This window comes from Primulina tabacum, chromosome 9 (assembly GCF_025594145.1).
Source record: "Primulina tabacum isolate GXHZ01 chromosome 9, ASM2559414v2, whole genome shotgun sequence".
In the NCBI taxonomy this organism is placed as follows: domain Eukaryota; kingdom Viridiplantae; phylum Streptophyta; class Magnoliopsida; order Lamiales; family Gesneriaceae; genus Primulina; species Primulina tabacum.
The window spans coordinates 33695951-33719046 of record NC_134558.1 but is presented as its reverse complement, the minus strand read 5'-3'; the positions used below and the strand labels follow the sequence as shown (position 1 = coordinate 33719046).

General features: G+C 31.7%; 2 protein-coding genes across 4 annotated transcripts; both read left to right on the top strand.

Moving 5' to 3' along the window:
• Nucleotides 1-3881: 3881 nt before the first annotated feature.
• On the top strand, nucleotides 3882-8475 carry LOC142555357 (lipid phosphate phosphatase 2-like). 2 transcript variants are annotated; one of them, XM_075666185.1, is made up of 9 exons: nucleotides 3882-4001; nucleotides 4075-4190; nucleotides 5311-5535; nucleotides 5717-5804; nucleotides 5929-6038; nucleotides 6197-6287; nucleotides 6853-7041; nucleotides 7137-7199; nucleotides 8169-8475. In XM_075666185.1, exons 2-9 carry the CDS (start codon nucleotides 4131-4133, stop codon nucleotides 8348-8350), a joined length of 1008 nt encoding a protein of 335 aa, XP_075522300.1. In that variant the 5' UTR covers nucleotides 3882-4001; nucleotides 4075-4130; the 3' UTR covers nucleotides 8351-8475. The 2 variants fall into 2 exon arrangements, with proteins under 2 accessions (XP_075522300.1, XP_075522302.1); XM_075666187.1 differs by having other exon boundaries at nucleotides 3898-4001; nucleotides 4109-4190.
• A 1824-nt stretch (nucleotides 8476-10299) lies between these two features.
• On the top strand, nucleotides 10300-21674 carry LOC142555356 (amino-acid permease BAT1 homolog). 2 transcript variants are annotated; one of them, XM_075666184.1, is made up of 8 exons: nucleotides 10300-10571; nucleotides 10682-10942; nucleotides 19105-19123; nucleotides 19204-19423; nucleotides 19501-19682; nucleotides 20287-20576; nucleotides 20651-20780; nucleotides 21243-21674. In XM_075666184.1, exons 1-8 carry the CDS (start codon nucleotides 10435-10437, stop codon nucleotides 21588-21590), a joined length of 1587 nt encoding a protein of 528 aa, XP_075522299.1. In that variant the 5' UTR covers nucleotides 10300-10434; the 3' UTR covers nucleotides 21591-21674. The 2 variants fall into 2 exon arrangements, with proteins under 2 accessions (XP_075522299.1, XP_075522298.1); XM_075666183.1 differs by lacking the exons at nucleotides 10300-10571; nucleotides 10682-10942 and adding exons at nucleotides 13900-14448; nucleotides 14575-14835.
• Nucleotides 21675-23096: the final 1422 nt, after the last annotated feature.

Here is a 23096-nt window from a genome sequence, read left to right as displayed (position 1 = left end):
CTGACAGTAGATTGCGTGTTAGCCAGGCCGATCAACATAAATAAAAATAAACAAGCAAAAAATTATTATAATTAATTAAAATTTTATTTTCATTTCATAAATAAATATTTATAAAATTTCTAATTGTTGATTTCATAAGTATACATTTTGTACGAAGTAATTAATACAAACAAATCTAAAACTTTCATTAGAAAAATATTATATCACTATAAATTCATAATTAAAAAAGTATTATTTTTATTTTTCTATCAAATCCGTGTGACAACCTAAGTTCGTACGGGCTCATGGTTAAAATTAATTGAAAATATTTCAACCAAACCACATAATTTGTTTTACCGGGCGGGCCGACCCGATGGCACAACCAAAATTGACAATTCTATATATTTTTGTTAGATAAGTTGACTAGATTTATATTTGAAATAAAAATAATAATTTTATGTCAAAATATAAGATTTTTCATGATCGGGTTGAGTTGAAGATTCGTCACACCATATTAATCTGTGAGATTGTTTCACACAAGTTTCTCTAACTATATTCGATAATTAATCTTAAATTTATAGTTACTTCAATTTCCATATATTCCTAATCCATTTCAAGAAATTTATCTGAAATTAATTTCCGATAATCTATACATATAAAATAATCGATTAATAAAAGTAGATTCCTAATTCATTTCAAGAAATGTTCGATTTTTGGCAATTATGTTGTAATAAATATTTGTGAGGTGTGGTATTTTTTCAAATTAATATATTTCGGGTTTGCATGGGAGAGTGAGAATTTCCGGGTTTGGTTGGAAAAGCTGTAATTTGACATTATGGTTTTAATGAGAATTACGAGTTTTCTAGTAAAAAAAAATTAAAAATTCTTTATTAGAGTAGGTTCGATGATAAATAATAAATAGGTAAATAAAATAATTAAGATCTACATTCATTTAATTAGGAGTAGGTCTCTTGTGAGACGGTCTCACGAATCTTTATCTGTGAAATGAGTCAACTCTATCGATATTCACGATAAAAGTAATACTCTTTGGATTTTTTTATTTTTATAGAGTAAGGTGTCAGATGTAATTATTTTAATTTATTTTTTTTCTGAAAAAATTTGCGCTGCCCTCCTAAAATTTTTAATATATTTTTTCGCTCTCGAACTTCATTTTTCTAGCTCCGTCTCTGGATTTATCGAACTGAGTAGTGTCACGAATTATTGGATTCATTTCATATTTGGACCATATTTATGATCGAGTTCGGATTCAGAGTTATAATTTTCCATTAGTGACAAGCTAATATTCATTAATAAATATTTTGCCACCTGTATAAATTAATCCAAGCCCAATATACCATTGCCTAAAGTATCTGTATTAATTTGGGCTTGGGTTCCTATATTTTCGTTTATTAGGAAAAACAGGAGGAAGCACATTTTTTTATTTATTTCGGAAAATAAATTATCAAATTTTATTTTTTTAAAAGAAATTATTAAACTGGTGAACTGCGACAACCCCCAAGAATGGCTGATGTTATTAGGTACTAGAAAAAAATAAATATGGTACAAAATATAATATGTTGAATATAACATTTCTATTAATATAGTAATTGCTAATATATTTACGTACTCAAAAATCATATTTAGTAACAGATTTGAAGCAGTTGATACTCAAATGTCATTTATTAGTACTATATGTTTAATGTTTTATGCTAATATTCATCCAAAAAGACAAATGTATCATTAATACTAACATTTTTGTATACATGTTGAGGTACTCAAAAATCATATATTAATAACAGAACTGAAACAGTTGGTACTCAAATATCATATATTAATGTCATAATTTTAGTGTTTTGTATTGATTTTCATACGAGAAATTACATTTGGCTCAGGGAGCACAAGCACAAATTTTTTTTGACATGGACTAAAAGAAATTTTAAGTTTGAGTGTAGAGATTTAAAACAAATTTATCTAAAAGTAATCGATTAAATTTCATAATAATAGGTAATTATTGATTAAAGTTTTACATTATTTCAATAAAATATTTTTAATTATTATAATATAATATAAGAAAACGAGTATCATTTTTTTAATAAAAAAAATCGGAATAGTGTGTAAAATCTGGCATATAATCACTGAATGAGACACTGTCACGATAGCACAACTTGATGAATGAAGTAGATAGATTCAACATTAATCTGTAGACTTTTTATTCATGACATTGACGAATATTTTAAAAAAAGTTACATTTTTTATTTGTTATTATAATAAAAAAATTAATTATATATAATATAAATAATTAAATACATGCATTAAATATAGCTTGACTAGTACTGGTTTCGACTATTCAAATTTTTAAAAAATACGTATTTCGATGCAACGTATCAATGTCGAGGAAGGAAATGGGGAGTCTGTGCTTAATAAATTAGTGTAACTATCAAGTTTCGTTACATTTGTTTGAAGTATGTAATAATTAGATCGAATGGATATTAGTTAAATAAAAGGATTTGCTCCTAGTATATACCGGATGATTTATATCCATTGAAAATGTGGAAATATCTGGCCTGCATATATAAACTGCTAAAATCACTTGTCTAGCATGGAAGGAAAATAGTATGTATCTTGTGAGACGGTCTCACGAATCTTTATCTGTGAGACGGTTCAATCGTACCGATATTCACAATAAAAAAATAATACTTTGAGCATAAAAAGTAATATTTTTTTATCATGTATGACCCAAATAAGATATCCGTCTCACAAAATACGATCCGTGATACCGTCTCACAAAAGTTTTTGCCGGAAGAAAAATAAGGAAATAGGTGAGAAAGGGGAGATGATGGTTGACCGTAAAAATAAAGCCATATCCTTGAGAAAAAGAAGAGCGAGAATACACAAATTATTAGTTAAAAAAGATTAGGATTTCTTGTTGTGTCGATGTCAATTGAAAACGGCTCTGCGCTATTTTTTTTTTATATAATATATTGATTGTGAAGATAAGATATTATATTGACGTTCATGAATGAAAAATTGGAGCGTTAAATATAATAAATTTAAACATAACTCGATGTCAAAAGTTAGTTTCATGTTCCAAATCTATATATATAACTCTCAATAATTTAATTAAGTTGAGATGAGACATATAAAATTGACGATGAATGATAAATTGGTAGTTTACGTTTTATTCAACAATTCTCTAAAAACAAGTTTCATGCATCAATGCTCACGAACAAGTGTTTAGAGGTGTGAGGTTACCACCGATAAGCCTCCGACATTCAAATCATCGATCACCTGATGAAATTCTCCGATAAAGCAAAAACATTTTAAATGTAAAATGAGAACTGTGAGGAGTTTGAGCCATTTATAAGTATTTTCAAGAGCCATACGACTTACGAGCTTGAGCCCTGTATAGACACCTAGCTCAAATTTTATCCATCTCAATATTATTTCCGATTCAACTACAATCTCAAATTTGCTAAGAGAGAAATTAATACATTTAAAGAAAATTGTCTTTTCACGCCCTATCCGATTTTCCATAGATACACACAAAAACTAAGCATTGAAAAAGTCAAATCCAGCACACAAACATTTGAATGGCAGTAGACAAAACATCACATTAATCAAATTACTATATAAAATCAAATTCGATAAGTTCAACCTCAACACTTGTCCTAACGGGACAAATTTTTTGTACACACTGCACATTTTTTATACGCGATAATATCATTTTTATTTCAAAATATTATTTTTTATTATATATATTGATCGGTCTTGTAAGAGTCTCTTAGAAAATATTTACAATATAACATAAAAATTATTATGAAATCGTCTTTGGAATATTTTTAGGGCCGAAACTCTGACACAACTCATATCATTAAAAAAAAATATTGCAAAATAAAAAATTATTATTTTTAAAATATGAACCGAGTTTCCTCGTAGTTTCATCTTTTTTCTCGTCTCCATTCATTATAATTTGTAAGAGAAAAGGGTGCATTTTTATCTGGGCCATAATCTTCGTGCTTCTTGTATGTATTCATCATTTCAATTCATTGTTTTCTGACTAGATTTGACCCCTTTTCGTTCTTGGGCTGTTTTTTGCTTTGAATTTGGGAACCAGTGATTGGGGTTACAGGTTTGTTTGGCTTCGTCTGCAAATGGGTTGGAGAGACGCGATCTCTTTATGTCCGCAGCCGAATTTCAGGAACATGTTTCAGGTTTTTGGTTTTTTTCCCCTTTCCGGGGTGCCTTTTCTTATCGATTCGACTTAGAATATTTTCGCATAAGAAGTTGTTGAGATTTAGTAGCCTTGGATAAAATAATTGACTTTCTTAAGTTGTGGGGTATCTGTAAATTTTTTTAATTTAAAGTAGCTTGGGTTATTGACTTGTTAATCTGTGCTGCAATTTGCCTTATTGGCTTGTTTCCCTTCAGCATTATATTATAATTTAGCTTTTAAGTATCATCATCATCTTGGTAGAGTACCCATACCTTTGGATTGCATGGAGAAGAATTTGGTACCTTCTGAAAAAAAGTGCAACTCCTCCATCATTTGATTAGTTATAAAGTTTCCATTTCAAACTACAAATTGTGTTACTTTTTGAGTAGGGTTTTAGGCTTTCCCACCAGTGCACTTTTAGATCTTCTATCCCATAATGGTGTATAACGGGGTCACGGTTTATATTTCATGCATACAGAAGGATGATATGTTTATGTTTTATTTTTAAATTTTTAACAAGGATTACTTTTCATTCATCCACAAGGTATCTTTGTAGAAACTTTGATTTGGACTATACTTTCTTGGTACATTTTTCAGTTTTAGCAAATTGGGTACTTGATTTTCATACATGATAGATTTACCAAGAAATCTGGTTTAATTTCATCAGTTTGATGTTTTGTTCATGAATAACGAATTAGGATTTCTTAATTAAGCAATACGATTGAAAAATTGTATTGCTTGAGTATGATGGCAAAGCTTCAAAAACTTTTGTCTTAGTATCGTCTTCCATACAAGTTATATACCAAATGCGGTTTCCAATTGGCAAACCTTCAAAGCATATAGCTGTAAAATATTGATATATTCTAACTTATGTGACAAGATAAACCTCCATTCTAAAGAAAAAGGCGTACAGAGCTGATATGTCACGACTTTTTGGGCTTGCCTGTTGTCAGTATCATAAAAGTTTAAAGGTGACACACACACACACACAACTTTTAGCTGGTTAAATACTTGATATTCAGTTATTGTTTTTTCCCTCTGCATATGAGCTTAAATGGATCTATCGTATTGCAAAAGTTTCAACATAAACTTCATACAGTTTGAATTCAAACTAACAGGCAAGAACTGACGACGTAGAGTTCGGACTCCGACACACCATCAGGTCTCACGGGGCAGAGCTTACAAGGAACCACAAGCATGACTGGCTTATATTGATACTGCTTGTAGGCATAGAGGTCATTCTGAACATAATTCACCCTTTTTACCGTTTTGTTGGACAAGGCATGATGGAAGATCTTAAGTATCCTATGAAAGACAACACGGTGCCCGTTTGGGCAGTTCCTGTGAGAATCTTTTTTCCAGATATAATACACTTTGTTCTCACTGAAATTAATATGTTTTTACTTTCTTAGTGATATTTTGTTAATTTTTTCTTGAAGTTTCTGATCATTGTATCTCTAGTAGCATAAATAATTAGTTTTATAGATGTGTTACAAATATCGTTTTTCTTTATTTTGTGATTAGCTGTATGCCGTGTTGCTTCCAATTGTCATTTTCGTTCTCTACTATCTTCGGAGAAGGGACGTCTATGATTTGCACCATAGTATATTAGGTATCTTAAAGCTTCTCCTATATTCTTTAATCTTTAGTGAATCATAATGCAAAGGGTTTATGTTTTTGTTTATGCACACAAAGAGCAAGGTTATCTGACAATGAAATTAAATGTCGAACTTCAGGACTCTTGTTTGCTGTACTGATAACTGGTGTCCTCACTGATGCGATAAAAGACGCGGTTGGCCGACCACGGCCTGATTTTTTTTGGCGCTGTTTTCCTGATGGGCAGGATGTATGTCTTTTTAATTTCTGAATATGGAGTTAGTTTAAATTAACCATTCTAAGTGATTTGTTTTTTTGCTGGATTATACATGTCAAGGAATTTAAATTTCTTCACTGTGAACTTTATTTTTTTAATCTAACCATATAAGTACATGTTTAACGTTTCAGAAATATGATCGTTGGGGTGATGTGGTATGCAATGGTAAAGACAGTGATATAAAAGAGGGGCACAAGAGTTTTCCAAGTGGGCATACTTCATGTAAGCTGCCTTTTGCTTTGTGATGGTACTTATTTGCAGGATTTATGCAACTGGAAAAGTAGCTTCCTTTCTTTTTATTACAAATCAAAAGAACGTATTAAATAGCCAGATTTGGTACCATCAAATTATGATATTTTTATTGTGCGCTTGTTCTGATTTAAATATTAGTCCCTATCAGATTTAACTCCTATAAAGAGACACTGATGATTATATTCCGAACGAAGAAAAATTAGTAAAAGTTTTAGCCATCTGGAGATTGTGCCGCTGGTAGGACGTTTTAATGTCTAAATCATGTAAATCCTGTATTGAAAATTAAACAGCTCTTTTATACCCATGTGTGGCAACCTCTTCTTTCTCAATTGATGACCTGTATTGTTTGATGTCATATTGGTATGTTTATTCTTTGCATTTGTAAGCCTTGGAGAGTTTGCTTACGATTCATCGAATTATTTTTACCGAAGTCTTATCATATGGTGAAATCATTCTACAATATACAAATATGCCGTCCTGGTTCTTAGATGATTACGGTTGACCAGTAATTCATAGAGTTTGGGATATTTTGCAGGGTCATTTGCAGGTCTGGGTTTTCTATCGTTGTACTTGGCCGGAAAAATCAAATGCTTTGATCGAAAGGGGCATGTGGCAAAACTGTGCATCATTTTTCTTCCTCTTCTTGCCGCATCTCTTGTTGGTGTTTCCCGTGTTGATGATTACTGGCATCACTGGCAAGATGTGTTTGCCGGGGGTCTTCTAGGTACTTTCTATTCTACATAAACGAAGTTAATCACTTTAAGTACACTTGGTAATGACTCATTATTTCGTTCAATTTGTGTATGTGAGTTGTTTCAGGTCTTGTAGTCGCTACATTTTGCTACCTGCAATTTTTCCCAGCTCCTTACCACATGACAGAAGGTAAGTAAGACACGTATATCATTGGGGTTAATTGTTTGGATATCATAAATTGATATTGCCATGTTGTATATTAGGTGGATTTATGATTGAAACGGTGAAACTTAGAAGTATATATTTTATGGTTGAGATAAAAAGAGCAATCATGTGAAACTCCAATCACTAGTTTATCTGTAATATGTTAGATTTTTATAATGCTAAATAATTTGTGGATTCATATTCTCGACATTGTGAAATCATATGTTAAGTACGGGTGCGAACAAGCCCTATTGAGATTAATACTAGTCATTATTTTCATATTCGACTTCGAGACTGAATTTTTTTGGTCGGCTTGAAGCTAAAAAAATATACTATTTTGGGCTCTAGGGTTCTAACTTGGTTAGACTTAAAGTTCGGATTCAATCTTTCTTTGTTTGAGTTGAGCTTTAACTATTAACGTTCCTGAGTGGCTCATGAACTACATTATGACAAAATAATTTCGGCTCAAATTTGGTTTGAAAAATACTGTACATGTTCAAGCTTGCTTGGCTTGAGTTAAATAATTTCAAATATGAATTTAATAATATTCGAGTTTGCCCGAAAACGCCATGACGTGGTTTGATTTGTTTTCTCCATCAATCTTAATTCTGGTTGAGCTTTATGATTCAAGCTTATGAAATCAACACATACAGAACGGTCTAAAATTGATTTGAAATCACAGTTTACATCTGTTATATTCAATGGCCAGAGATGTGTTCCCTTATTTAAAGAATCTCGAAAAAGCGCAGGAGACCATTCTTTCTAGATAATTAATGCTAATGTTATCTATGCATAAATATTTGAAAAGAGCACCCCATGGATTTTGCTTTGGCATTGTTGTGTAGATGGTAATGCTCGAATATCAAATTTGATAATGTCAGAGTTATGATATAAGAAAGCTCGGTGAAAAAATATCCAGGTAAATGTTCTCTTCTGATTTTCTTTGTATGACAGGATGGGGGACTCATGCTTATTTCCGAGCATTGGAGCTATCTCGTGCCAACTCTCAACTGGTTGTTTCTGGGAACGGGATCGGCGTGCAAGGAATGAACCAACAGCCATCTGTGATGGTAAGAGGTGTCGAGGATCCGCGTTTGGACTCAACGATTGAAGCTATGGAGCATGGACGTAGTTAACAAGACCATAAATGTTTTTTTACAAGAATATTTGTTGTTTGGGGTACGTGAGTGAGCCTAGTGTATAGTTTTATGTACCACATGCATTTGAATCTAACTGATGGGTTTTTTTGTTTTGTTTTGTTTTGTTTTGCTTCTTGTTTTTGTGTTTTTCTTTTTTATTTAGTGTATACAAAAACCCCGTTTTATAATATATTTTTATGTTTAGTATATGATAATTTAAAAATTCTAAATGTGGATAAAGGTTTGGTACGAATTTTGGATTAAAACTCGTGTATTGGAATAAGGGTAAAAACTTGTGTTAGACGATTTCACGGGTCGTATTTTGTAAGACAAATATTTTATTTGGGTTATCAATGAAAAAATATTATTTTTTATGTTAAGAGTATAATTACTTTTTATTGTGAACATCGGTAGGATTGACCTGTCTCACAGATAAAAATTCGTGGGATCGTCTCATGAAAGACTTCCTCTTGAATGAGAGGTTAGCAAAAATCGGATTGATTTGGTTTTGGATGAAAACTCAAACCAAACCAAATCAAGTTAAACAGATTTACAAAATGGAAAATGAAAACCAAACCATTAACAATTAAAAGTCAAACCTAGATTTTTGGCATGATTCGATTGGGATGGGTATTGGGATGGGTTTGGTTTGTGTTATTTGATTTTAAACTTGGACTTTTTTTATAAAAATAAAATGGTAAAAACGTTTGTGAGATGGTATCACGGTTCGTATTTTGTGAGATGGATCTCTTATTTGGGCCATCTATGGAAAAATATTAATTTTTATGTTAAGAGTATTATTTTTTATTGTGAATATCGGTAGGGTTGACCCGTCTCATATATAAAGATTCGTGAGATCGTCTTACAAGAGATTTACTCAAATAAAATAAAGATTTTGATTACTTTTTTAAGGAAACTTAAAATTTTGAACTAGTTATTGTAGATACACATATACGAATGCGCGCATAATTATTAAAGCATTTAACAATGAAAATGCAAGTTCTGTAGGATTTTGTTTAACGGGAGAGGGGAGTGGAAGTTGAATTTATTAACTCAATAAAATCATCAATTTTGTCGTTTTTAAGAGGGGATTATTTCAGTTGGATGTCGGATCTTAAACTTTATCTCAAATTTAAGATTGTAATGTCACGCAAGTAAACATATCATAATTTTCTTTGTAGCCACAATATAATCACTTTGAGACTTATACACATGTATGATTCAAAACTTCTACGAGACTGTTTCACATTTCAATTTTGTGAGACATATATCATATACGACATATACGACATGACTCATAAAAATAGATCCGTGAGACCGTTTTCAGATGAGAGCTTCTATAATAATAAAAACATTTTGGCACACCGTTGACTACTAAGTACAAACTAATTATTGTATCTATGAATTAATAATGGAGTAGTAATAAGATTATAAGAGTGTGGCCAATAATTTTAACGATAAAGGCAAATAAATTATTAGAAGCGACTTTACAGCGCAATAATCTTGCAATGAAGAAAGATACGAACAACAACAACCAAAAAAATAATATAATAATAATAATAATAATAATAATAATAATAATAACAAATAAGTGAGATATTATATACATTCAAAAATTACCCGTGATATAGAAAATTCAATTCAAACATAAAAAAAAACTTTGGTGAAATTATTTTACAAATAAAATTTATGAGACAAATCTCAGATTCGATTTCATTCATGAAAATTATTATTTTTTTATACTAATGAAATTATTTTACTTAAAAATATGATTTTTTGTTTCTTATGTTATAAATAAATATTACGTAGTATCTAAAATTTTTGAATGAAAATATTATTTTTATATTAAAAATATTATTTTTTAATAGGGATATTACTAAGTTGACTATCTCACGTGTATAAATCTAATATACTCAAATAATAATAAATAATTTTGTTCATCCCAGTTGTACATCAGAATCACAAATTCTCAACCATATTAAATTAGGAAAACACAACTACGGAACTTCCCCTTTCATCTCCGATACTTTGCATTAAACAACCGAACGTTGATTGTTTGGTGGTTCAAATAATTGTCTATTATGATCATGGAAACTCCGGCGGTGGCGGTGGAGGCGGAGGTTGCCACGGCTCCGTTTCATTATCATCCGCTGCCAGATTCCGACGACTGCCGACTGAACCAGCTGGGTTACAAGCAAGAACTGAGCCGCACCCTCTCGTAAGCACTAGATTCAATATCACCATTTCCGGACGCGAGATGGTAATGACCATCTGTGCCCGGAATTCGGAAACAAGACCTGAATTTTCTTTGACTTGTTCTTGGAACAGGGCAGTGGCGAACTTTTCTGTGACTTTCTCGATAATATCAGTTGTCACTGGGATTACTACATTATACAACCAGGGACTATCTTTTGGTGGTCCCGTGACAATGGTATACGGGTGGCCGATCGTGGGCTTGTTCACCTTCATCGTAGGCCTATCATTGGCTGAGATCTGCTCTGCCTACCCAACTTCTGGCGGCCTCTATTTCTGGAGCGCGAAGCTTTGCCGAACTAAATGGGGCCCATTCGCATCTTGGATTACTGGCTGGTAATTAAGTTTCTTCTTTCTTCTTCTTTTTTTGAGTCAATTGTTTTTTTTTTAAGAATTATTATTGGTGCTTCTGTTTGAATAAGTTATTAGTAATTCTGTGCATACTATTCACTTCTTGTTCGCATATAATTTGTTTTTTGTGTGTGATATCTTTTGTTTTATGTAATATTTGTGTAGAGTATATTTTTGCGTGTGGAGTAATTGTTGTGTAAGATGCTGGAAGACTAAATTAAAATTGATAATTTTGGAGACGGGTTTCACTTAAATTTTGACAATTGATTAGAATTATATTTAGGAAACTATTATATATATATATATCGGCAGTTCTGTTAAATTTTGTATTATTATTTTTAAAATTTGCGTGCTTTATTAGAATACCGTGCAGGGACGGGGACACATGATTGGCCCGTCCTAGGCTGTAGCCCAGACCAATTTTTTTTACAAGGAGTTATTGAGATTCGAGATAATTCTAATTTTTTTTGGTAAATATAAATAGAGATTTAAGCACGGTCTAATTTTTTTAAAAGATATCACGGTGAAAATAACTCATAAAAATTAATATCTAGAATACTTATTTAACTTTCACAGTGAATAAATATAGATTTTTGATATTTCAAAAGAGATTTGATGTAAATAACTCATAAAAGTGATAAATTTATTTTATCAATTTTTTTATTTAATATAATTTAATTTTGAAAGTACATTTAAAATATATTAAAAATAGTTTTAAAATTTAAATTTTGAATCTAAGTGAAACTTGTCTTATATTACACGGGTTATATATTAATTTAAATAATATATAAATTTTGAAAAATAATATTGATTAAACTTCTTTTTTGAAAATTAACTCTTCTATTTCGAATACGCTAGGAACAATATGTTTGTTTTTAAAATACCAATGTCATTTTGTTAACTATTTTCATATTAATATCTCATATTTGATATATATATATATATATATATATATATTAACTTATTATATTAAGTTCAAACTCACCTCAATTTTAATTTTTGGATTCATCCATGATACCGTGACAATATTGATGGTCCTTTTCCACCTATCTTATCAAATAAAAAGATTTATATTGACCACATGTTATGATATTCTGCCTTCTCCAAAGACCTGGCCTGTAAATATCGATGAAATAATAAATTGTGCAGTCCAAATATCGAGGGATTTCAAATCCAAGGATTCTCTAAATCAGTATGCAATAATGCTTAATATATATATATATATATAGTGTAATATTTATACTCTATTATCGATAAAATAATTATCTTATCATAGTAGTTTTGACACTCTTTCATACGGAGGTTTGAGTTATACTTAGTACGTGTGATGGGATAAGTAAATGATTAGTAAATAGAATGATTAAAAAAATGAGATATATGGATTAATAATATGGTAGGATAAATAACATGGTGTTTGGTATGATTTTAAAATGATGGATTAATTTTATAAATTTTATTGCAATGACCAAAATGCCCCAAGTGTTAATTAAATATATATTCTTAAAATAATTGGATAGATAATTAAATATTTATAATTATAATTTACATTTATTAAAATTAATTTAAATATATTTATTAGAAATAAATTTGTAAATATGCGTTTACTTTAATAAAATAGCAATAATATTTTGAATGTTAATGTTAAATAAAGTTTAGTAATAATTATAATATTATTGTTTTTTAAAATAATTATAAATATTCTTAAAATAATTTGATAGATAATTAAATATTTATAATTATAATTTATGTTTATTAAAATTAATTTAAATATATTTATTAGAAATATATTTGAAAATATTACGGTAATCATTAAACAAAATAAATTAGAATTTAATAAATATTTATTTTCATAAAAGAATTAATTTACAAGATTAGAAATTTATAAAAATTTAATTTAAGATAGATTTTCATTACAATTTATTTTCTTTAAAATGATTGAAAATAATAAAAATATATAAAATTAATTTATAAAAAAATATAATAAAAATTTAAATATTATATTAATTTATCATTATCACTATTCAAGAATTATACAATATCATACCTTTGAGGAGGGATATTTAATCACACAAATAACATAAATAGTGAGGGTTTTCAATCATAATCAAGGGCCTTCATGCTAAATTAAAAATGAACCAAACATGAGATAAGTGATGATTATTTAATAATCATTCCCTTATCATGGCTACCAAACATAGCCTTTTATATAGCTATAATTTGTTGGACAATACTGGCACAGCAAGTTGTAGATCGAAAAAATAATTTTTTCTGATATGTGCGGTGTCAGAAATGTCTAACGTTAATGATTCATGGTCCATCTGACACTAACATCTTAAATTTGAAATGATATCTTGGATTCGAAACTGTGTTCAAAACTCAAATCATACAAAAATCTCTCGACTAAAAGTTGATCCAAAAGGAAAACTTTGACAAAAGATATTAATTAGTAGGAATGCAACCATTTCTCTGGTCAAGGAAAGAATCATTAAATGAGCAAATTAACTTTAAAACCTAAATTATAGGTTATGAATTATAATAATAATAATAATAACAATAAACTTAACTAGAAAATCTCCCTGAATTTAATAGATTACATGTTAAGTGACGATTACACAAAAATAACTTTGGTATGCAAAAATACATAAAAAAATACGTGAAAAGGAAATCCCACTTACTCAATTTTGAATACTTCAAGACTAACGACTTTTGTATGATTGACTTTTTGCAATTTTAGACTCCTATTGGTACGGACAACATTAAATAGAAAAATAAATATTATTCAACTACAACATTTAAATATCATAAGATATAATGGTATTGATTAATTGTTAAAGTATAATAAACTATGATTAAAAAAACAACATTTGTCGTGTCTCAACAACGTAGTTCATACGATACAAATATCTTAAATTTAGATCGTGATAAAAAAATTAAAATAAAATAACATGCGTGTGCGTTCACGCATCCCAACTTCAAGTATATTTAACGGCCATGCAAGAGCTGAAGAGCCGACCACTGAAAGTCCCATTCGAACAGAGTTCCCTTGCCTCGCTCTTCCGCTCGCCTCCCTTGACGTAGGTTGCTTTCTCACCTCAGAACACACACACACACACGTCACACGCAAAATAATGACTTTCTTGCAAGATTGCCACCTAATCACCGATGGGGAATATACTATTTGACTTGATATTGAGAAGGAAAGTAATCTTTGGAATATTCATTCGTAGAAAATAGGGAGAGAGATTTGGATTCGAGTGTGATTCAGTTCATTCGTTGAAAGAGCATCGCATCGGTATACATCTCTCTCTCTCTCTGAGGAAGGGTAGAAGACACTCGGGGAAGGAGAAAATGGGGTGGGAGCGGGGAGGAAAGAATGATGACCAGCCTATTATTCCATCACATGTTCCACAAAAATCCCATGATTATGCTGATTCAGGCCATGCACGTTTACACGAGCTTGGATACAAACAAGAACTCAAGCGTGACCTCTCGTAAATTTTTCCTTGTTTCCAATCCGACACAAGAAATTATTTCTTCTTGTTTATGATTTTCTTGATTTCTTCGTCCACTAATTTTTTTTAATGGATTTTTTGTGGGTTTTGTCTGGGGAAGTGCAGAGTGTTGTCAAACTTTGCCTTTTCATTTTCCATAATCTCAGTGCTCACTGGTGTGACAACACTGTATAATACGGGCTTGAATTTTGGTGGGCCGGTTTCAATTGTTTATGGATGGCTGATTGTGGGAGGTTTCACCATGAGTGTTGGTTTATCCATGGCCGAAATTTGTTCTTCTTATCCTACTTCTGGGGGCCTCTATTATTGGAGTGCAAAGCTTGCCGGCCCTGGTTGGGCACCTTTTGCCTCATGGATCACTGGATGGTAATTTAACTTTTGTTCCATTTTTAGGTATCAACTAGTATCCAACTTTAATCGAATCATTTTTGTTCATGTGTCCTTTTTCTCACATTACTGCAATAATTATGGGTTCTTGTGGTTTGAGGTGGTTGACTTATAGTCAGTGCCGGAGCCAGAAATCCGATTATACCCGGGCTAGAATTTTAAAGTCTAAAATCCTTTAATATTTTAAATTGATCTACCCGAACTAATATCAAATTTCTCCAAAATTATAAAAAAAATTACATATAAATTTTTTAAATTTTTTTGGAACACCCGGGCTTTGATAGTGTGCCTCCGCCCCTGCTTGTAGTTGCTGGTGCAAAAATATGCCCGTTTTTACATTCTTGGATGTCTATTATTGGATGTCTTATCATATGACTGCGTTAGATGGCTCACATAGATTAGATTAAATACTTGACAATTGTATATATAAATTTGAAGATTCCTCTTCCACTGAGCTAGTTTTTGGATTTAGTTAGGTTTAATTATCAATCTTAAGATGATATCAGAGTACATGCCTATCGTTATGCGTTGGACTATCTTATGGGCCACCGATAATATCTTGTAAACTTCACGCTCAGTTGTTTATTCATGGCGCGAGAGGATGTGTTATACGTCCCACATCGGTTGGATTAGATCCTTGTAAATTATATATATGGTCTTGGACAATATTCACCCCTTGAGATAGCTTTTGAAGTTGAGTTAGGTCAAAGTCTCAATATCAACATACTGTCTTTTCTTTTCATGAGTTATGTACTCAATCAAATGCATTTTTGAGAGCAATGCAACCAAAGTTTGGTCTCTTTCTACCACCATATCTTCCGTTTCTCAGCCAGTTGACTTCTCTAGTGCTCTTTGATTATTATTGTTGATTAGTTGGCATAATTAATAATGTGGTCGTTAGTTGACATAATAATGATTGTTGATAGTTGACTAATAAATATGGTAGTTGTTAGTTGAAGGATGTGAAAGATTTTGGGCCGTATTTTCAATTGGCTTTATCCTTGACCTTGAAAAGAATCCCAAAGTGAGAAACATAAGAAGCAACTGAGAGAGCTTCTTGAGAAAAATTGAGAGTTTTTTTGTATATAATCGGGATAAGAAAATACTGAGTGAGTGAAAGTTCTCGTGTATACTTTCTCTATAAAATAAATTTGCTGCTTTGTTTCCCATCGACGTAAGAAAATTGCCAAACCACGTAAATTTCTTGTGTCTCATTTTTCATTATTTGCTCACATACATAATTTTCTACAACATGCATTAAATCAAAGTTCTACAAATTGGTATAAGAGCTTTGGTTGCAATTTTCTCTTGAATTTCAAAGTATTCTATGTGGTTGTAGCTCTGACTGATCTTCTACATCAGAAAGATATTAGAGAATATTGCCCAAAGTAGGGTCGATATTGAACTTGTCTAAGGTGTTGCTGGAACTGTGGACAAATACAAAGTTCGAGATGGGAAAATTTGACATAGCAAATGATTTTACCTTATAGCGAGTAAAAATGAAAGTTCTACTGGTTCATCAAGGTTTAGCGAAAGCCCTGGAAGATAGAGAAAAACTGTTGGAATCTTAGTTCCCGGTTGAGAAGGATGATATCATGGATAAAGCACACAGTACAATATTGTTGTGCTTGGCTGATGAGGTTCCATGAAAAGTAGCCCAAGAAGACAGAACAACAAAAATTATGGCCGAAAATAGAGAGTTTGAATATGACTAAGTCGCTCACCAATCAATTATATTTGAAGAAAAGATTATACACTCTTCAAATGCATGGAGGAAAGCCCATCAAAGAACATCTCGATGATTTTAACAAAGTTATACTTGATCTAAAAAGTATAGATGTTAAAATCGAGGACAAAGACCAAGCCATTATTCTTCTATGCTCTTTACCTAACTCCTATGGAAACTTCATCAATACTATGTTGTACGGACGTGAAAATCTTACCATGGAAGAGGTTAAAGCTGCTTTAAATTCAATTCAAAGAAGTTGAAGAAAAAAGTATTGGAAAATAACAATGATTGTTCAACTGAAATATTGTTTGCAAGAGAGAATGGAAATAAGAAATCAAGATCGTGGAAGGAACAAGTCTAGGTCTAAATCTAAATTCAGACCTATAACATTCAAGTGCTACCAATGTAACAAAGAAGGGATTGTCCATAGAAAAATGTATTGGAAACGAGAAGACCTATGATTCTGAAAATGCAGCTGTAGCAAATGATAATGTAGATGACTTATAGTATCCGAACATCACTCATGCAATAAATAAATCCTTGATTTAGGCTGCTTATATAACATAAATTCCTGTAAAGATTGATTTGCAAACTATCAATCCTTGGATGGGGGCAAGGCTCTTTTAGGTGACAACAAAGGCCGTAAAGTTTTTAGTAAAGACACAATAAGGATTAAAATTTTCGATAGAATCATGAAAATTTTGACAGATGTCAGACATGTTCCAGAGTTGAAGAAGTACCTGATACCTGATATCCTTGGGTTTGCTCGACCATAATAAGTATACCGTCAAAAGAGAAGGTGAAGTCATAAAAGTTGCAAGAGGTGCTCTAACTATTATGAAAGAAGAAAGCTAATGGAATCTACATACTTGAGGGAAACCCGATTACTGGATCTGTTGTTGTTTCATCAATGGTTGATTCTGATGTCACGAAATTATGGCATATGCGTCTTGGACATATCAATGAAAAAGGTTTGGCAGAACTAAGTAAGCAAAGACTGTTTTGTGGCCAAAATACCGGAAAATTAGACTTCTATGAACACTGTGTATTCGAAAAACAATGTCGAGTGAAGTTTAACACAACAGTACATCGGACAAAGGGCACATTAGAAGAAGATTGTTAACTGAGTATATGTTCACACTCTGCCAATGTTATATGTTGCATTAACTTATGGGAATTTTAAGAACAATGATGGAAGCATTGTTTGATTTCTCGATTCAGATTGTGCTAGAAATCTTAATAGAAAAAGATTTTTAACTGAGTATATGTTTACACTCTGCCAATGTACTAGTAGTTGGAAAGCAACCTTGTAGACTATCGTTCCTTTGTCAACCAACGTTGCTTTCTCAACCACCGTAGCAAAGTACATCACAACAACTGAAGCAGTGAAAGAGGCTAATGGCTTAAAGGACTAATAGGTGAGCTTGGTATACCACTAGTTAAGACAATGATCTACTGTGATAGCCAGAGTGCAATCTATTTGATGAAAAATCTTGTGCATCATGGAAGGACGAAACATATTGATATCAGAATGCGTTTCGTAAAAGATTTAGTTTCTCAAGGAACAATTACAATTGATAAAATACGTTCAACAAATAATCCAGCAGACATGATGACTAAGCTACTTCCAGCCACCAAGTTCAAAAATAACTTGGACTTGATTGAAGTATGCAGATGATGAGAAACATGAATAAGAACATCAGATCAAACACTACGAATATTATTAGTATATGCCAAAGTGGAGATTTGTTGATTAGTTGGCATAATTAATAATAGTGGTTGTTAGTTGACATAATAATGGTGGTTGATAGTTGAATGAAAAATATGGTGGTTGATAGTTAAAGGATGTGGAAGTTTTCAGCTATATGTTTTATCTCAAATTTTCTTATAAACAGGCTTCATCCTTGACCTTGAAGAGTGTCCAACGTGAGAAATATATGAAGCAACTGAAGAGCTTCTTGAAAAAAATTCTTGTAAAATTTCTTCATAGAATAAATTTGCTGCTCTCTTTCACATGGACATAGGCAAATTGCCAAACCACGTAAATTTCTTGTGTCTCATTTTTTCATTATTTGCTTACATACACAATTTTCTATAAGATGTATCACATCAAATTTCAACAGTTGTGTTAGCTTGGATTTTGTTATTATTAATTTCATCATTTAACTCGCATCAACCACATCTTCGAGATTGTTCTTTGCAGCATTATATTATGGCTGGGATCATTAGGTTGATTGAACAATTTTTTCTTTCAAACTAATTGATTGAACTTCTTATTTGTATATCCTAGGTAGTTGTTTGCACTGAGGATGATAGATCATTGTCCATTTTAATTAATAAACATTTAGGCATATAATAAGATTTAAGTATATGTATTGCAAAGAAAGTTTAGTTGTCTACATTGAGCTTTAATTATAATACTTAAGACTTATAGTGAGTTTCTCATGTTGATCATGTTTAAGGGAAATTTATACTTCATATTTGGCATAATCCTGAATGAATTTTTCATTATTTTGCAGGTTCAATATTGTTGGACAGGTAATCTTGAGCACTTTCATTTTACATCTCAAAGTTCCTTGATAGTTTGTTAATCATTTCTAATATTATTTCTTTTGCAGTGGGCTGTTACAACAAGTGTAGATTATTCACTAGCCCAGTTGATTCAGGTAATAATTCTCCTCAGCACAGGTGGAAAGAATGGAGGAGGATACGAGGCTTCTAAATATGTAGTCATCTTAATCCATGGTGTAATTCTATTCTTACATGCTATCTTAAACAGTCTTCCTATCTCTTGGTTATCCTTCTTTGGACAGCTTGCAGCTGCATGGAACGTGTTAGGTAATGAAAATCGTGAAAACTTAATATTGATATTTAGTAAGTAATTTACAGGTATCTGTATTCTTTCGTAATTTCAGGTGTTTTTGTTCTTATGATCCTTATTCCCTTGGTTGCAACTGAGAAAGCCAGTGCCAAGTTTGTCTTTACTCATTTCAACACGGATAACGGGGAAGGAATCAACAGTAAACTCTACATATTTGTTCTTGGACTTCTCATGAGTCAGTATACGCTAACAGGATATGATGCATCTGCACATATGGTGAGTTTCATTGCTAGCTTATTCAAAATACTGATAATATGTCTCCACTAAAACCATTTTGAGTTGTGGTTATCTAGATACTTGACTTCTTGTCATGGACACATGATTGTCTCACATCTCTAATAGCTTAAGAATTTGATGAAGTTGTCATTCGTTAAATTCAGTGATGTATCAGAACCAGGCTTTGGGGAGGCAGTGGTTCGAGTTTTAAGGTGCATAGGAAAAAAAGTTTCACGTGCAAAGCTCCATAAAAAAATGATATCCTTCACGTGTGGGGGAGTAACCAATGATTAAAAAGTATTACATATCTCATTTCAATACTTGGATTACTCGATCTTGAAATGTATCTGAAATTAGTCACTTAAATTGGGCTGTTTTGTCTTGACGGAACAAATGTTTGTGGTGACATGCAGCTTGAATAGGTATCACACATTTTGATGTAGATTTTTCATCGTTAGATATGGTAAAAAAATTCAGAAGATGTTTCTTTGTGAGGCATTATCATTTTTCTTTTTCTAAAAAAAAAAATTGCTCTGCTGCTATCTCCGTGTTCCAGAAAAAAGTTTTGCTTATTGAACCATTTTGTGATGATTTCTGTATCCAGACCGAGGAGACCAAGAATGCTGATGAGAATGGGCCGAAGGGAATTATTAGTTCAATTGGAATATCCATACTCGTTGGTTGGGGCTATATACTCGGAATCACTTTTGCAGTAACCAAAATCCCAAATCTTTTGAACCCGGAAAATGCTGCCGGTGGTTATGCCATTGCTGAAATATTTTACCAAGCTTTCAAGAGTAGATATGGAAGTGGTGTTGGTGGAATTATTTGCCTTGTTATAGTAGCCGTTGCCATTTTTTTCTGTGGCATGAGTTCAATTACAAGCAACTCCAGGTAAAAACAATCTTTTCTTGTTAAACAGTAGTAGTGATTTTGTTAAACAAACGTAATCTGGATTGATTTTGCAGGATGGCTTATGCATTCTCGAGAGACGGTGCTATGCCGTTGTCAAAGCTTTGGCATAAAGTAAACAAGCAAGAAGTACCCGTATATTCAGTTTGGTTATCAGCTATTATAGCGTTTTGCATGGCATTGACGGTATGATTGACATCTTTTTTCTCTAAGAATCTCTCATTAAGATACGCGTGGACATACTTTTAGTGCACCTTAATGTACAAGAAATACAGACGTAAGAATTGTTGGTCTGACTCCCTTGGCCGAATATAACAATAAAATACTCATTAAAGCCCACATAAACGGGAAAAATGTTAGAGGTTCTTTTCAACACCCTTCTTGCAAGCTGCAACTAGTTGTGTGTTCTCTTCAGTTGCAGGGCCTGGAATGGATGGGGGTGCAAAATACAATTTATGACAAACGACGAATGCTATAAAAAAAATATTCATGTTTATTAGAAAACGCGATAGGATGGAGGAGGTGACTGTTCTACTAGGCCCTGGTTAACCCTTGTGGCACACCAGCTGAAAGAGTTGTGATATAACAGTTTGAAACCAAGAAATGTAAAAACGAGAATTTTATGGATTTTTTTGTTTATGTTTGCAGTCACTTGGAAGCATAGTAGCATTTCAAGCCATGGTCTCAATAGCCACAATTGGACTCTACATAGCCTATGCGTTGCCAATATTTTTTAGAGTGACTTTGGCTCGAAAATCATTTGTTCGCGGACCTTTCAATTTGGGAAGATATGGGAACATTGTTGGTTGGATTGCAATCTTGTGGGTGGCAACAATATCTGTTCTCTTCTCATTGCCGGTCGCCTACCCTATTACCGCGGAAACTCTCAACTATACTCCTGTAGCAGTTGGAGGTCTATTTATTCTTACAGTTTCTTATTGGATTATCAGTGCTAGGCACTGGTTTAAAGGTCCTGTTACAAACATAAGTTGCTGAAGTAGCTCAGTTATATGTTGAATTCTGTTGGCATTGAACTTCTGAATAATTGTAAGTTTTATATTTTATATTGTTTTTCTTTGATTGCGAAGAATGATTTTATTACCTGCGCAAGCTCTGCCCGAGTATAATATAAGACTACACGAAAGATATGCGAAGTATATATATAAACTTTATATATCGTTACACAGAAACCTATTGTTAAGATCATGTCACTTCAAAAGTTAGTTTGAATAAGAGATTATCCAAGTTCATATATACAAATCTCAAACATATAATATAGCAAATATGAGAACATAACACATTCATCTCACTCTCAGTAATGAACAACTGGAACGTAAAATTTACAAGATATTAGTGGGTGGCTCATGAGGACATCTAATATATGACGGTGGATTTGAACTTTGATATCAAGTTAAAGATTATGGATTTGAATCTTAAGATAACTTGAACTCAACCGTAAAAGCCATATTCGAATTTTAAAATTTGAAATTGCTAGATTTTATCCTCTGAAAATAGGATATTTTATTTAACTCAAGTACAAATAAAGAGTAAAGAAGAAGCCTAGTTTAAGACCTAACGGAATATTTTTTTTATATATAATTATGGTCCTATTACAACAATTTTTAAGTATATTAATGTAATTTTATAATATCAGCAACTATTCCTTATTTCAGAAGAAAAGTACTTTGCAAATATTTTAAAACATATTTAACTTAATGTTTTAACTGCATTTTCATGTATAAATAGTCCATGAAATAAGTAGCGATTAAGAACATCACAAGTTTTATTGTTACTAGCGTGTCATACATGTTGAGTGCATATAAATATGTTTCTTTCGGATTTTTCTATGATACATAAGTTGATCTATATTCGACGCGATTTCCATCCATCTCTTCAAAACATAAGCACTCAGTCTCATGTTTTGTGGACCGTAGTGCAGATCGCGGGTTGAAACATAGCCAAATCCGATAATGACCAGCGTCCATTCGATTACGACTATCCGATGCTTATGTTTCATGTATTTCAAAGCAAGCATACCCAATAATATGGTAAAAATGTTTTTCTATTTTGAAATTTTGAATATTTTTAGTTTCATTCCATCGATAGGATTCCTGGTTTCATTTTTATCCCTAATAATAATTTTTAGTTTTGATTCGGGTTGTGTTTGATTTAACCAATGAATCATAATTTCTTTCATGACAATTTAACTACGTTGGTAAAGTTACCACTAACCAAACACTTTTGTCCCCATGCTTCCCTATCGGATCAAATGCTTAGGCGTGCACTCTTAGTTGTTGCCAACCATTCTTGAAATCTGAGTTTTATTTTAATTAAATTATTCCAAAATTCGTAAAAAATATGTATATCTTCTACTCTACATGGAATCGAAATTATCTATTAATTTTTTGCACCACTCGTTTATTTTGTGTTACTCAATTAATAATAATAATAATAATAATAATAATAATAATAATAATAATAGTTTATGTTTCAGATACAAGA

Excerpts from the sequence above, each read along its gene's own strand:
- LOC142555357 (XM_075666185.1), top strand. The coding sequence starts at position 4,131 with ATGGGTTGGAGAGACGCGATCTCTTTATGTCCGCAGCCGAATTTCAGG. Across the intron at positions 6,288-6,852 it reads TCCAAGTGGGCATACTTCAT|GGTCATTTGCAGGTCTGGGT; the intron begins GTAAGCTGCCTT and ends GATATTTTGCAG. Across the intron at positions 7,200-8,168 it reads TCCTTACCACATGACAGAAG|GATGGGGGACTCATGCTTAT; the intron begins GTAAGTAAGACA and ends TTTGTATGACAG.
- LOC142555356 (XM_075666183.1), top strand. The coding sequence starts at position 14,306 with ATGGGGTGGGAGCGGGGAGGAAAGAATGATGACCAGCCTATTATTCCA. Across the intron at positions 14,449-14,574 it reads GAACTCAAGCGTGACCTCTC|AGTGTTGTCAAACTTTGCCT; the intron begins GTAAATTTTTCC and ends GGGGAAGTGCAG. Across the intron at positions 19,683-20,286 it reads ATGATGCATCTGCACATATG|ACCGAGGAGACCAAGAATGC; the intron begins GTGAGTTTCATT and ends TTCTGTATCCAG.